This window comes from Cupressus sempervirens, chromosome 3, assembly GCF_028749045.1.
Source record: "Cupressus sempervirens isolate cs-2001-9-10 chromosome 3, ASM2874904v1, whole genome shotgun sequence".
Classification (NCBI taxonomy): domain Eukaryota; kingdom Viridiplantae; phylum Streptophyta; class Pinopsida; order Cupressales; family Cupressaceae; genus Cupressus; species Cupressus sempervirens.
The window spans coordinates 744,794,425-744,810,148 of record NC_143120.1 but is presented as its reverse complement, the minus strand read 5'-3'; the positions used below and the strand labels follow the sequence as shown (position 1 = coordinate 744,810,148).

General features: G+C 32.2%; 1 protein-coding gene across 1 annotated transcript; it reads left to right on the top strand.

Annotated features, from left to right (window-relative positions):
- Positions 1 to 2,263: 2,263 nt before the first annotated feature.
- On the top strand, positions 2,264 to 3,925 carry LOC149568969 (putative 12-oxophytodienoate reductase 11). Its single transcript, XM_089821775.1, has 5 exons — positions 2,264 to 2,456; positions 2,536 to 2,676; positions 2,771 to 2,901; positions 3,001 to 3,180; positions 3,266 to 3,925. The coding sequence occupies exons 1-5, from the start codon at positions 2,392 to 2,394 to the stop codon at positions 3,841 to 3,843; spliced, it is 1,095 nt and encodes a 364-aa protein (XP_089677901.1). The 5' UTR covers positions 2,264 to 2,391; the 3' UTR covers positions 3,844 to 3,925.
- The last annotated feature ends 11,799 nt before the right edge of the window (positions 3,926 to 15,724 follow it).

Genomic DNA, 15,724 nt, shown 5'->3' with positions numbered 1-15,724 from the left:
TGAAATTTTCACAAAAGCATTTATTTTTACAAAAATAATAATAATAAAAATGTACTAAAAGAAAGAAATAGAAGAGAAAATCAAAAGAATGAACTAAAAAATTATGTTCAAGATAGACAACATAACAAACAAAAGAAACAAGTGCCACATAGTGGCTTAGTACTTGCCTTTAGTTTTTATATAGATATAATAGTAAAAATAATTAGAATCTTTAGCTCACTTACAAATCATTTATATATTATCAAAAAAGGAAATAAATTAATAGAGCTCTAGGTTATTGTTATATCTAGGATTAGATTTAATACATGCTGCATTCAAATATCATACTTTTGTATTCAAAGTAAATGTGTTTCATTTTTATTAAGAATGTTCAAATCATCTTAAATTAATAATTCAAATTAAAAGAAAACATTCTATGGTGAAAATTTGGTTTCTTCCATTAAAAATTGTGACTATTTAATTTTTTCTTTTTTTTTACCAATTGATCAAAGATAAGATCTTGGGTTTATGATTACCAATAGGATTTAGTTAGAATTTAATTGAGAAGCGTAAGTACTAGCTACTTCTTATGAGCAATCACTCAACCAAAGGGCTCTTCTTGACCAAACCCTTACCATTCCTACATAACTTTTACTCTATTGACTTTTTCTTCTATTTATGTGTGCTTTCTCCTTATCCCAATAGGCAGGGACTCTAGCTCACATAGAGCTCTTGTTTTATTAGGTGAGCATATTATTTCTAAAGTGACACACATATAATAGATAGCTAGATATTTTATTTAAGACAAAAAGATATTAATTTTACTTGTTAGTGAATTTATTTATGTGTTTTTAGTATGACATTTATAAGTTCTCAGTTTTCATGTTTTGGTCCATTTTTATCAATATTTATAATTTTTTGATTTGTGTATTATATCATTACAATATATAGAAAAAAATGTATGATAAGACTCTATAATATATTCACATATAGGTGATCAACTATTGAACTTCATTGATGGCACCTAGGATTTTGAGGCAGAAAAGTCTACCAAGGACCCTTCACAAGACCCCATCCATATTTCTGCCACTTTCATCTTGTTATTTGTTGCTAACCATATAGACCCCAAGTTTGACAAAGCCTCCCCTGACACTATTTATTCCCCTTAAAGGCTTGATGGTCTGGAAATCTTAAGGGCTCCCACTAACAATTTGGATGTGTAGGATAAGAGGAAGTCTCCTATGGATTGCAACAAAGAACTAAAGATAGGTATTGTGGATGAGGTGGTTGTTACTCCCAAAGACCTCCAGGAATTGAAGGATCGGTGTCAAGCGCTGGAGGAAGGGCTCACTCTCTTCTCCAAATTCTCCCTGAAGGTGACACATGTGGTGACAACCACCTTCCAGTTGCTGGCTAATGAGGAGGAGGAAGGCCTGGGTAAAGATGATTCGAAACTGCTCTATAATTTCTTTGCAGAGGACTGGGCTAAGCTTCTGTTGGCGGGGAAAGGCAAGAAGAAATATGCCAGTTAGTGGCTTTTCCAATGCCTAGTGTTTTTTGGTTATATGCTGATAGTTTCTTTCTGTCTAGTTTAATGGTTTTGGTTTTTTTGTGGAACTTGGGCTTGGGTTGTGGGTGGTACGATGCATTGACCACCTACATGCCTTTTGTTAATCTATTAAACTTCGTTAGTTTTAAGAATATGAACTCAAGTGCCTCTATTTTATTGTTGCTTTTGATGTAATTTGTTAAGGGTTCTATTTGGTTTTCTGCTGGCTTTCTACTAGTAGTTACACCACTATTGTATAGGGCCAATCCCCTTGTTTTGGATGCATTAATATTAAAAACTATTGAACTTCGTAGAACAAATTATCCCTCTCCCCTGATCTCTTTCATAACCAAGAAATTGGTCCCTCCCCTAATGTCTTCTCCTCGAATAGTCAGAACTATGAAATTTAGGTAGAAGGTCCCTTTTTAGTTGGGAACTTTTTGGCCAACCAAACTCAAAGTAGGAAGTGGATTAGAGTGCTTATGCAAGAAGTGGGCCCATGACCATTTCCATTTAATAATAGATAACACTAGGTAAATCAAGAATCTAATAATACTTGAAATAATCATATAAAAATGAGTTAATAAGAATATTATATGATTAATATAAATACATATTAGATAATAAATGAAAATAAGAATGTGAATTTAAGACCACAATTTTAGAAATGTGCTTTAAATCTCCATATGATGACAGCAACAATAAGTGTCCTCTCTTTCAGAGTAGACGGCTCAAATTTAGATTTATTTAATTTAATTTTTGCTCTTTAAACATAGAACATGTGGTTGGGCTCTGGTTGAAAGTCCATGGCTTTACCATATGCACTGAACTTGGCCTGTGCTTTTGTTTGACACAGGCGCGACATGGCTGTAGAGCTCATTCCCCTGTTGAAGCCCTATCAAATGGGCCCCTTCACCTTATCTCACAGGTCTCTTCTTCCTCTCTCTTATCTTCTCTCCATGTCATAAACGCTTTTGCTTTTCGAAGCAATTTCCTTTGTGTTGCAGAGTCGTTTTAGCCCCCTTAATCAGGCAGAGATCATACGATTACACGCCTCAACCACATGCCATCCTTTATTACTCTCAGAGAACGACTCCAGGTGGCCTCTTGATCTCAGAAGCGGCTCCTATTTCTCAAACTGCCAAAGGGTAGGTAGAAATAAACTTCATTTTTATTATCAAGGAAGAAATAAGATCTGGGACTTTCATGGCAATTGAGATCCTCTTCTCTTCTCCATGGCAGGTATCCACGGACGCCTGGAATTTGGACGGAGGAACAAGTGGAAGCATGGAAGCCCATCGTCAATGGCGTCCATGAGAAAGGAGGCATTTTCTTCTGTCAATTATGGCATTGCGGAAGGCGTTCTCATGTTGGTCCGTCTTTTATTTCTACACTGCTCTCTAATTTCTGCTTCTAGTTGAAATCCCATAAGAGAGCAGTTATCATTGGTTAGAATTGTATTGGGGATGCAGATTATCAGCCTGATGGACAGCCTCCAATTTCATCCTCAAGTAAAGCAATCCACGGCCAAATTGTTTTACCAAATGGTAAAGATGTGGCAGATATGCCGGTTCCTCGTCCTCTAAAAACAGAGGAAATTCCGCACGTCATTGCAGATTTTCGCAATGCTGCAAGAAACGCCATAAATGCAGGTAAGTAGTTATGTTCACAAGACTGATTTTTCCTTAAATCAATTATCTGGGCAAAATGACATGCTGGGGTTTTCCCCTGTAACAGGGTTTGACGGCATCGAAATCCATGGAGCCCATGGATACCTGGTGGACCAGTTCATGAAAGACAGTGTGAACGACAGGACGGATCGCTATGGCGGAAATTTGGAGAATCGTTGCAGATTTGCCCTTGAAATTGTGGAAGCAGTGGCGGATGAAATTGGGGCAGAGCGTGTGGGAATTCGGCTTTCCCCCTTTTCAAACTATTTAGACGCCTACGATTCAAATCCGGGAGCCCTGGGAGTTTACATGGCGGAGGCCTTGAATAAATACAATGTTGTTTATGCGCACTTCGTAGAGGCGAGGCATGAAAAGGGGGTTGGAAAGGACAGGAGTCTGTTTCCCATGAAGAAAGCTTTCAAGAACGCTTTCATGGTGGCAGGGGGTTATGACGGTGAAGAAGGAAATCGAGCTGTTTCAAGTGGTAAGGCGGATTTGGTAGCGTATGGCAAGTATTTTATATCTAATCCAGATCTTCCAAGGAGATTTGAATCGAATGCGCCCCTTAACGAGTATGACAGAAGCACATTCTATACGCCTGATCCGGTGGTTGGCTACACAGATTATCCATTTCTGGATTTATGACTCGATTGAGTAAAGCAAGTTCTTCATTTGTTATTAAGAAACTTATCACTTAATCCACCTGAGCTACACAAATGCATAGTAAGGTTTTGTCGTTGTGGGGATAAGTTTTTTGTGGATGAAATTCTTAGTGGTCCTCGTCAAAAATCATATGATTTTTTGCCTTAAGGGAGACTGCTCGATGATATCAATTATAATGAAATGTTGATGCAGTGTTTTTTTTGGTCTTATTAGTTCCTGGCATAGCAAGAAACTATTGCTAAGGCATGGAGTGATTAAAATTTCCTGCAACTATCAATTACAAATTACTTTTTATTAAGATATTAATACCTGCAACTACCAATTACAAGTTACTTCTTATTAAGATATTAATACCTCCTTACTATATGTAGGAGTAAACTTGCATACATATATTAATTGAAAGATTTTTGCCCTTCTTCTTTTGGACTATAGAAATGGTTGTAGGATGCCAAACAAAGTTTTATATTTCCAATGCAAGAGAAGTCGGCACTGGCTACGTGCAACATATTTGCATTGAGTCACTGTCCGTCTACACGTGGCAACAACTATCCAGGGAGTTCGTTCGACTGCCCGAATGCCCCATCCTCATGCAGACCCCCATCAACGACATCCCCATGCATGGCATCCTATGTCTGTCCCATTGGGCCGTACTCTAGCGGATCCGGATTTGATCCCAATGAGATAGCCTTGGGTGACGTGGAGACTCTTGCGAACCGCCAAAGTTAAGAAGAAGGTAGTAGGAGTTGGGGGTAAGGTGTTAGGATGTGCAAAGTGTTAAGGTTAAGATATTTTCTTAGTGAGTTGTGTTAGATGTTAAATTAGTTAGTTTTATTTTAGTATTAAGTTATTTAATTAGTATGTTTTTCTTAAGTTTAGTTATTATTAAATGTTAAGTTAAGATTTGATAGTAAATGTTAAAGTTAGTAGGGTAAAATTAGGATTGTTGATTATTGTTAAATGTTGATGTTAGTTGGTATTTTTATAATTAGTTAGATTTTCAATGAAAATGATTATTTATTTTAAATATGAATGTTAACTTGTTTGAGATAGAAGTAGTGGATAAGTAGTGAATCTTTAGAAAGTATAGGTGAATAAGATTTAAGTGTTAGTGGTGCGTAAACATTGTTTAACTAGTATAAGCTATAGGGTTATGATTAATAAAAGATAAAGTGCACCATGGATTTAAATTAAAATAGTTTTTATATGGTTTTATTATAATGTTGTAAATATGTTGTGACATTGGCTAAGGGGGCCAAGTATAGGAGTTAGGAGTTATGTTGATGAAGTAAGTGTGCGGGTTGGTTTTATTATAAGGTCAGAATATGATGTAAGATTAAATTATTTATTTAGGACAAAACTTTAATAATGCCTTATAATAATCTTTTTGTATTTAATTATGGATTTAGTTAATTCGAACTACTAAGGTTATAGTTTTAAAGGGGTTATTGAAGGATCCTTGTAGGCAACGACTATCTAGGCAGTTCGTTCAACTGCCTAGATGCCCCCATCCTCCCCCCCCATACCATACCATCAACGCATGATCTGACAGTGTCAATGAAGGTGCCAATGCACATCGTACATCCGCCAATGTAATATTCCATATCTGCTCTATATCTGTCTAGATTCAGTCCCTCCATTCCTCCTATTGTTTCCCACTGGCAATAGTGGTGTTATTTCTAATTCTTCCCTTCACGCTTGCAGATATTGGAGTTATCGTGCTAGAAACACTTCTCCACGACTTAGAGTAACACCTTGAAAATTTAAATTTTAAAATTTGCTATTAAAATGTTCAATGTAATTAGCAATAATTATTCATTATTGTCATGCTTTGTAGGCATATTATATCTTATTCATACACTATTCCAAACGTGAGAAGAAATATTTTCTTTAGCATTATTTTGAGCACTTCAATTATAAGTATAATAATTATCTTCTTTATTATAATAAATAGAGACAAATATTTTTCACATAATTGGAAAAGAAAATTGATAAGATATAGATTTTTTGAATTGTATTCATGATCAATATTTGAATAGGTATATATGATTGATAAATATATACCCATTATTTAAGAATATAAATATTATTATTTTATTTAACGAATGTTAAAAAATAGTCATACATAATTATATTATTATGTGTTATGTTTTATGATATTAGATTAAAAATGACTATAAATCAATTAATTTTTTTAAAAATTATTCTTATTATAGTAATATGAATATAATTATATTTTAGTATTTAAAAGATCATTTGAAATAGATGCATAATAGATTAATAAATTACTTATATAATTTGATTTGTTCATGAATGTAACAAATAGATAAAAAATATAAATATATAATGTTCTTAAAATAATAAAATAAAATAAAATATTATTCATGAAAATATATTGAATCACTTAATTGAAATTAGAACAATTAATATATATATATACTTTATTTACTCTTTGAAATTGAATTGAAGTTAAATCAAATATTCAAATAAAATAAATTTCAAAAAACAACTTTCAACTATAACAAATTTAAGATTGACGCAATACTAAGATTTTATAACAAACAATAAAGAATCTTGTTAATTAATTAATTTAGATGTATTTTATGAAATGTTTGTCTTTGTATACTAATTGGTGTAAGTATCACATGTCAAGTAGTATCACATTTCAATGAGTGCTATTTTTTTTTGTTTTAACAAAAGTGGAATATCATAAAATATTATAATAAATAAATTGGTTCAAAAAAAGCTCTTGAAGAAAAGAACTAGAAAGAAAACTCTCATTTAGTACCCATAATATACATGATGTGCAAAGTGTAATCCCTAAACTAAAATTTATATAAAGTTTGATAAACTATAATGATTATCTCAAGATTAATTAATTTTAATTTTGAGAGAGAGAGAGAGAGAGAGAGAGAGAGAGAGCAATATGACAAGTTATTAAAAGTAATTGACTAGTTATCAAAAAGAAGAGTTGGAATTTCCATGTGCATACTAGTGGTCTAATTTCAATGAGTTATTATTTTTCTTAACAAAAGTAGAATATCACTATATATTATAATAAATAAATTGGTTCAAAAAGAGCTCCCAAGGAAAAGAACCAGAAAGAAAACCCTCATTCGTTACTCATAATATTCAAGATGTGTAAAGTGCAATCCCTAAACTAGAATTGTTAAGAAACCCAAAAGGCTCCCTTTATATCATCTAGATATTCAAACTCTAATCACATATTGATACACTAATGAGGCTTTATAAAATAGCCATATAAAGTGCTTGTACAAATATAATCATGAATACGTTTATATAAATTGTTATAAACTGTAACAATTGTCTCAAAATTTATTGGCCATAATCCTCCATATAGATATCATCAATACCTGCAAAAAGAATGAGTTAGTTATAAAATTCATTTAAAAATAAGGTCTTAGAAAATTGAATATCATTTCATAATTTCCTTACCATCTCCACTTATTGTTGTTTTTTGGTTAAGATCAATAGAAAAGGGCAACACATATTGTTGATGATTTTGTTGATCATCTAATACAAAAATGCACATTTAACACATCCATTTAGATAAAATTAAATTATAAACTAAAAACTCAAATATAATTTCAAATTTTTATTTTTTCTATCATTACTAAATTCTAAATTAGAATATTATTCTCATAATTTGTATCAAATTATGTAAACAATAAAAAAAATCAAAATTCCATTACCTCCACCAATTTGTTGAAATGTTTGAGGACGAATAACATTTAGCATTGATGGCTGACCTCCAAAAACTACATCTTGGTTATTTGATAAAGCATTAAATGTAATTAGAAATGTGAACAAAGTAATCAATTTTAATAAAAATAGTTAATAGTGAGTAAATTACCATCTAGTACTTGTGTGTCATCTGTTATTGTTTGGTTCAAAACAATAGAGAAAGGCAATCAACGTTATCGAGCATTTCCTTGATCAACCAAACCTATATTGACACATGTTCAACATATAAAATAAAAATAAAAATTATTGAGCCATATGTTGAAAGTAATAAAGTACTTTTAAATAAATGTCCCCACCTTGTTGTGATAGAATAACTCTTTCTCTTTGTATTGCTATGCATGAACGATTAATGCCTTTTTTTTCCCCTTTTCTTTTTAGAGTGTATAGAAGGGAATCGAAAACTTCCATGCTCATCAACTCTTTCACTTAAGTTTTGAGACATAGATTTTTTTTTTGATGAATAGATCGACGCTTACGCATTTTGCTTCGACTAAACCATGGTGCCTTTCGCCCTATAGGCATGTTCTCTGGGTCAGGAATTGATTCAAATTTGGAACTTGAAGCAAGAGATGCATGTATATCATTTCTAAATCTCCCAACATGCTGAATGAATATTTGTTTTTCATATTCTTCTCTAGTTGAAATTTTTTGGATAAACGAATTTACATAATCAATGCAATTTTGAAGTATCAAATGATCTCACACCATCTCTAGTAAAAAAATAAAAATTGTAAAGTCAAAGTACTATTTTAAAAGATTAAATATTTCTTAAGAAAAATTTTGGTATTAAAATTTATTAGTTCTCTTAGCTTCACCAATGTTGACTCCAAGCACATCTTGATCTTCTGAAGGTATAGAACCATTTACAATTGGAAAAAGAATCACTTAACCTTTTGATCCATAAAATAATTTAATATTTACTTGTAAACACACATTCTTATTACCAATGTTATAGTTTTAATGACTAAAATTCCCTCCAACTTTGTCATAATCCTCAACAAATGCAGTAACATCATCTGTATTTAGGATTAGTTTAAGTAGGTCTTAACAATATATAAAATCTTCATTTAAATTTGAAAGAATGTGGTTTAGACATCCAATGTTTCTTCCTTTAATTAGATAATGGTGGGTCAGTGCTCCACAGGAAAAAGGTAATAGTATGTTTCAGTTCTATAAGAAACTCCAATATCTTAAAGGCAAAATTAGAATCTGGAACAAATAGGTTTTTAAAAATATTTTTGAGGAGAAAAACAAGGTGTAGAAGGAACTTCAAGAAACCAATGAACAAATCAGCAATTTTGGCTTGAATTCAAATTCATATTCTCGTCAGAAAGAGAAGAAATTTCAATGGGTAGAGTTGTGTCATAGGGAGGAAGAATATTGGCAGCAAAAATCTAGAGAATTATGGTTAAGTGATGGTGACCATAACACAAAATTCTTTCATGTTTTAGCAAGTCAAAAAAAGGCAAGTAAATCCATTTTTTCTATCATGGAACAGCTTACAGGTAAAAAATTATTAGATGACGCAAGTATCAAAAGGGAAGGGGTCAGATTCTTTAAAGAACTCCTTGATCCATTTGTAACGCCCCGCCAAGGGATCCAAAAGAATTAACCTAGAGTTTCACTAAGTTTGCTAAACATTTTTTTTTTTTTAAAAGTAAGAATGTATAACATACACATCAAACACATAGTAGCAGAAGCAATAACATGTAATCATCAACAATCATACATAACAAGTTACATTCCTTAAAGATCCCAAGACGTTGAGTCACTTTTAAATTTAATTAATTCTAAGTCTAACAACTACCACATCCACATGAAAGAATAATAAGAAAGTCCAATGTCCATAATATACATTTGTTCTGAATGCCTCTTGGCAAATTAATTCAGAATGCTCAATCATCCACTGTACATGTCACAGGGTACGAAAGGTTTAAAAGAATATACATATGTAAAGATAAAGATACATCATCCTCAAATCCATGATACAAAGTACAGTAAAATAAATGAAATCATTCACCATACATGATACATCCATACATCCATAATGATAAAACATCTATCATAAAATCTAACCATCCATCATAATAATCCAAGGACATAGTGAAGGTAAATGCCAACCAGAAAGGCTCCAGTCACGGTGACCACAGACGGATCTCAATGGTAAGAGTAAAAAGCACTACCACCCGACCGCGTGGAACCTAAATGGTCCACTCCCACCGCGCTGAGGAGATAGTCTCAAGTCCCAAACAAGGTATCAAAACACAAAACTCAAGTACTCTCTAAGTCTGGGAAATCCTAAAAGTATACTAACTCAAAGGTTCCAACATAGAAAGACATCTAGATCCAGAGGCACCACAAGGACACGTAGGAAACCTGCTATGCAAGCGGGAAAGTGTCATCGCAAAAGTCACGTAGAAGTTACCCGAGCAATCCCTTAGGAATCCCGGGTCCCTAGTGATTCTTGCGGCCACTAGTATCCTCTCGTACTGATGAGGCATACTGCGGAATGCAAGGTCATAACCAAGCGTTCTCTCTACCCCATCCTAGCCTATACTAGCACTCAAGGTATGGGAGAGAACATACAATTATCTTATTAGGTTCATTTAAGTCAGTATTTAGGTGAGATGTTTTCACTTGTTAAAACAACTTACAATGGGTTACTCCAGGCAGCCTCTTAGGGCCCCGATCCCCATTGCAAGCCACTTCCCGACACTACACATAGATAACCTACCCTAGGCTCATGAAATCACAAATCAAAGAATCATAATAAAATCATCTCAGTCCTATACAAGCAACTGAAAAAAATCATAAAAGATAAGCCACAAAATTTACATCAGATCTTCATGAGCAACAGATAAGCATCAAATAATAATCATATGATCACAACAGTTCTCTATTAGCAACTGAAGGCATCAATGATAAATCACAAAATCCAATGGTTCTCCAATGAGCAACCAGAAAGTATCCCAATAATAAATCACAATACTGATCAAAGACTCCAAAATGGTCAAGTCAACACATGACATCATCAAGAACATAACAAACACTTCAGTCCTCTCAACCGACTGAAAGCAATCCAAGTGTAACTGATCGAGACTCAAAAATGGTTATCAAATATAACTGATCGATGACTCAAAAATGGTTATCCAATATAACTGATCGATGACTCAAAAATGGTTATCCAATATAACTGATCGATGACTCAAAAATGGTTAAGTCAGGTATCTTATATACATACACTTCAGCTTCACACCAGGAAACTGGAAAGCAATAACAAATAGTAATCACAAACATGTCATAGAGCATACCATCACATTACCAAGGTCGGGTATAAAAGATCGAGACCAAATCATCATAACATCACATTCACAAAACCCCCGAGCATCTGGTAACAACCTAAACTGGTCAACCCTAGAACAAACCCCAAAACATAGACAACCGAATAGTCACATAGAAAACAAAGTCATCACACATTTGGGTATGAATGATAATATATTGTTGAGTTAGTGTAAGGTTTTAAGTTCCAGTTTATATATATATTTTAAGTAATAAGTTTTCACAATTACCCCCTTTCAATTAACCCATTTCTATGTTTGGATAAAAATACAAAATTACCCCCTTTATATATATAAGTCAATTAAATCAATTTTAATAAAGTTAATTATGAATTATTTATAAAATAATTAGATAATTAACATTTAATTAATCATTATAATTTAAATCTTTTAGAAAAAAATTAATTATAACCATAACTATATTAATATTTTATTAATTATTAATTACTTAATAATTAACATATAATTTAATAAGAATTATTAAAAACTAAATTAAAAAAAAACTATATTAAATTGTATTAATATTGATTAAATTAACAATTGTTTAAATAACAATTATAAAAATCAATATTAATAAATTTATTGCAATAAAACATAATATAATTCTATTACATATAACAATAAAACAAATTTAATAATAATAACAAATAAAACCAAACCCTTATCATGCATTTAGGGCCCGTCGGCCAATTAAAGCCTTGCGGCCCTTTTTAAAAAGGACGTCACAGGCTTTGAAAGCTGTGCGACCCTGCACCTTCGCAGCAGGTACACTGCAAAACGTGCAGACCGCAGGGGTCGTACGTTATGAAATAATATTTATTTATTATTATTATTTTTTAACAAAAACGTGTGCTCCAAATTATAATAAGTGATATATATGTATTATTTTTAAGAATTGATTTTGTTTAAATAAACAATTCAAACCCCACCTTATGTGTAATAAGTTATGTATTCTTTTATTTAATTACTATTTTTAATAGAACTCATCTCTACCACAATTTTATTAACAACTATATATATATATAATTTTTTATTTTTTTTTTAAATTTTAAATTATCTTTTGTAATGCCAACTTGGAAAAATAAGTGTGACTATTCAAATTTTCAGTCTAAATTTTCATTTCCAAAAATCAAATCTTTTCCAAAATTTAAATTTCTCAATTCCTTTTTTTTTTTTTTATTCAACCCAGATCCCAGTTTAATTTCTAATTTTAGTTCTATTGAGTAAGGATTGCAACAATATTTACAAACTCCCATAACCAAATGAAAACAACATGCATGCTCGAATTTTCAGTTTACAAGATTGAAAGATTCGTTGTAATGAAATACAAACAATTCAGATACACAGTCACGAAGAAAACAGGAAGGGATGATTGCAAAATTAATCAATGATCAAAGCACAAGCCCTACCTGCTTCTGATGCTAATAGAAAATCCTCGAAAAACTGTTAGAGAGTCCACTCCTCTTCAATAACTTTCTTTTGGAAAACTTTCTTAGAATTCTCCTTCTCAAATTCGCTGCCAAAAGATGTCTCCCAAAATTCTTGTCTCCAAAATTCCTTCCAAAATTCCCTATCTCCAAAATTCATGGTCCCTCAAAAATGAACCCCCCCAAAGTTGTGATAAAGAGTTTTCTCCTCAAATCGGGGCACTAATTGTGCGTTCACCCGAGAAGACTCTTTGCTCAACTGAGTTAACTCAAAATTATCTTTTATTAATCTTTGCTTTATCTTTTTAATGCATATTAAATGAATCATTAAATAACTTTATTTAATATTCCACTCGATTTCTATTTTAATCTTTATTACTTTTAAACCCATGCGCACTTTATGAAATTAAAAATAACATTATTATTTCCTCTTATTTTATCTTTTTAATTAATTTCTTTATTTTCAACACATGCTTGCATCATGCAATCTTACAACTTTTAATAATTAATATATTTTCACTTTTTAATTTATTTTAGAACTTAATTGATAAAATATTTAATTAACTTAAATAACAATAATATTTAGCATTTATTTAAAAATGAACTCTAAATATATTATTATTAAATTAAATAAATATTATAATGTTCTAAATTATCCTTAAACTTTTATCTCCAAATTTAATTCTTTTTATTTAATTAATTTCTCAATTAATTAAATATAATTAAATATTAAAATATCATAATAATCTTCTATTAAATTAAATCATTAATTAATCCTTTTAATTAGAATTAATTAATAGAAAACACATCAAGGACTCATAAGGTAACATACGAAAACCCATCATAGAAAAATACATACTAAATCAAACAAAAAGGGTTATAATCACGAAATAACATCATTTGATGTATTCGGAGGGTACTTAATTCAGATACTTGCCCTAATTATCAATTAGGACAATTGGCTAAAGGGTTTAGGAATTGGACTTAAGAGTTTATCTCCCCTCTCTTACCATTGAGATAATGCGATAGGGTACGCTCATCCTGGCAATTCAGGGAAGTCGATACCCGGTACCTGCAACCTGCATAAAATCCATGCATGTACAGACACAATATTCTAAGCTAAACAGACAATGGCAGGAAGTGGTGCATCGTGTAGATCCCGACTAGCAGGTGACTACGACTCCCTTCCTTAACCACATCAGAAACACCATACATAAAGAAAACAAACACACACACAATACACATGCAGTATGGGGTAAGTATCCATAAGAAAGCACATGTGATAATAAACCATCTAACTAATCATCATTGATAATTGAAAACATTGAATAATCATCATACATGCATGAAATATAGAGTACTAAGTCATCTCATCATATAATAAATTGAGTGTAAAACAACATCTGATAATCTGAAAGTAATGCTACTAAACATCAAGTATAAAATTGGCCTAAAAGAGTTTGGCAATTAAAACAAAATGTGAACTAGGGGCAGGCACTACACCATCAGTGGAAATGGATGTAAATAATCATCAACTTAACTCATTTTTAGAGGCAGTTTTGAGAATTATTTCAGATCGAGATAATGATGCTCTTATGAAACCCTTCACTTTGGAGGAAATTTGGAAAGTAATTCAATCCCTGCCCCCAAATAAAGCACCTGGTCCTGTTGGCTTTACAACTCTCTTTTTTTAGAAATGTTGGGATGTTCTGGGTTGGGATTTACTATGGCCCTAGAATCCTCTCGACACAAGGGTTACATGTGTGGAAATTTTAATTCTACTAATATTGCCATAATTCCTAAGTCTGGCGATCCCCAAACTTTTGCTGATTTCATATCAATTTCATTGTGAAACACTATATATAAAATCTTCACAAAGTCTATTTATTCTAGACTTCAAGTTTTGTTGCCTAATATCATCTCTCCAAAATAGGGTGGTTTTGTGCCAAGTAAAGAGACGTCAGATGGGGCAATTGTGGCTCATAAAACTCTCCATCATATCAAAGAAAACCAAATTCCTTCCTTTGTTATTAAACTTGATATGATGAAGGCGTGTGATAGAGTTAATTGGTCCTTTCTTATCAAAGTATTGAAGAAATTTGATTTCAGTAAAGCTTGGTGCAAATGGATCAAACCTTGTATTTCGGGGGCTACATTTTTTATTCTTATTAATGGGTCTTTGGAGGGGTACTTCAAATCTTCTCAAGGAATTAGACAAGGTGATCCCCTTTCACCTGCCTTATTTATTTTGATGGCAGAAGCTTTTAGCAGGGCCATAAGTCAATCTCAATAGTTGGAGCTTTGGGAAGGCATTCAATTTAGAGGAAATGATCTAGTAGTCACTCACTCTCTCTTTGTAGATGATACTTTGTTGTTTGGATCTGCAAACATTAATGAAGCTAAGCATATTAAGTATTTACTGGACCAATATTCACTGTTCTTAGGTCAGAAGATCAGCATGGTTAAATCTAAAATATTCTTCTTCAAGACAACTCCAGCTATTGCACAAAGGATTAAAAATATTCTTGATTTTGAGGAGGAAAAATTACCATCTACATATTTGGGTGTTCCCTTTTTCATGGGCAGTAATAAAACTTCTTATTGGAAAAATATAGTAGATAGAATTAAAGCTAGAACAATGGCTTGGAAGGTAAGATGGCTCTCTCTATTCGACAAAATTCTTTTAGTTAAGTTTGTCTTATTAGCTATCCTGAATTATTATTTCTCTATATTATTAGCACCTAGGTTTATTATTAAGCAGATTGAATGCATTATTTGGGGTTTTTTCTCAATAGAAAATATGCCAGGTAATAGCAAAATCCCTCTCATCTTGTTAAAGGAAATGTCTTTAGAGAAGCATCAAGGTGGGATTAATCTTCCTAATCTGGCGTTAAGAAATATTGCTTTCGGAGGATAATTAGTTTGGTCTTTGTATGAGAAAGCAGAGGCTAAATGGTGTAGGATCTTATAGAGAAAATATTTAGATTCTTCTAATCCCTTCATAATTTCACTATGGAGCACTTGCCTAAAGGGTCAGTTGTTTGGAACTTCTTGGTGGAATCTCATGATTTAGTTGCTAGATATTTGACTTGGAAAATTAATAATGGTTTTAAGGCACTCTTTTGGCAGGATTCATGGAATGGCCTTCCTCCTCTTTGTAACTCTCAATCCTTTGACAATTGGATTACAATTTTTTGTGCTGAATGGGGCCCCTATGTAGCTGATTATTTTCAGTTCGTTGATCCAATTTTAGGTAGAGTTACTTGAAAAAACCCAGACAAGTTACCAATTCCTGATCAGATCAAAAAAGAATTTGTTAGTATATGTAATACAAGG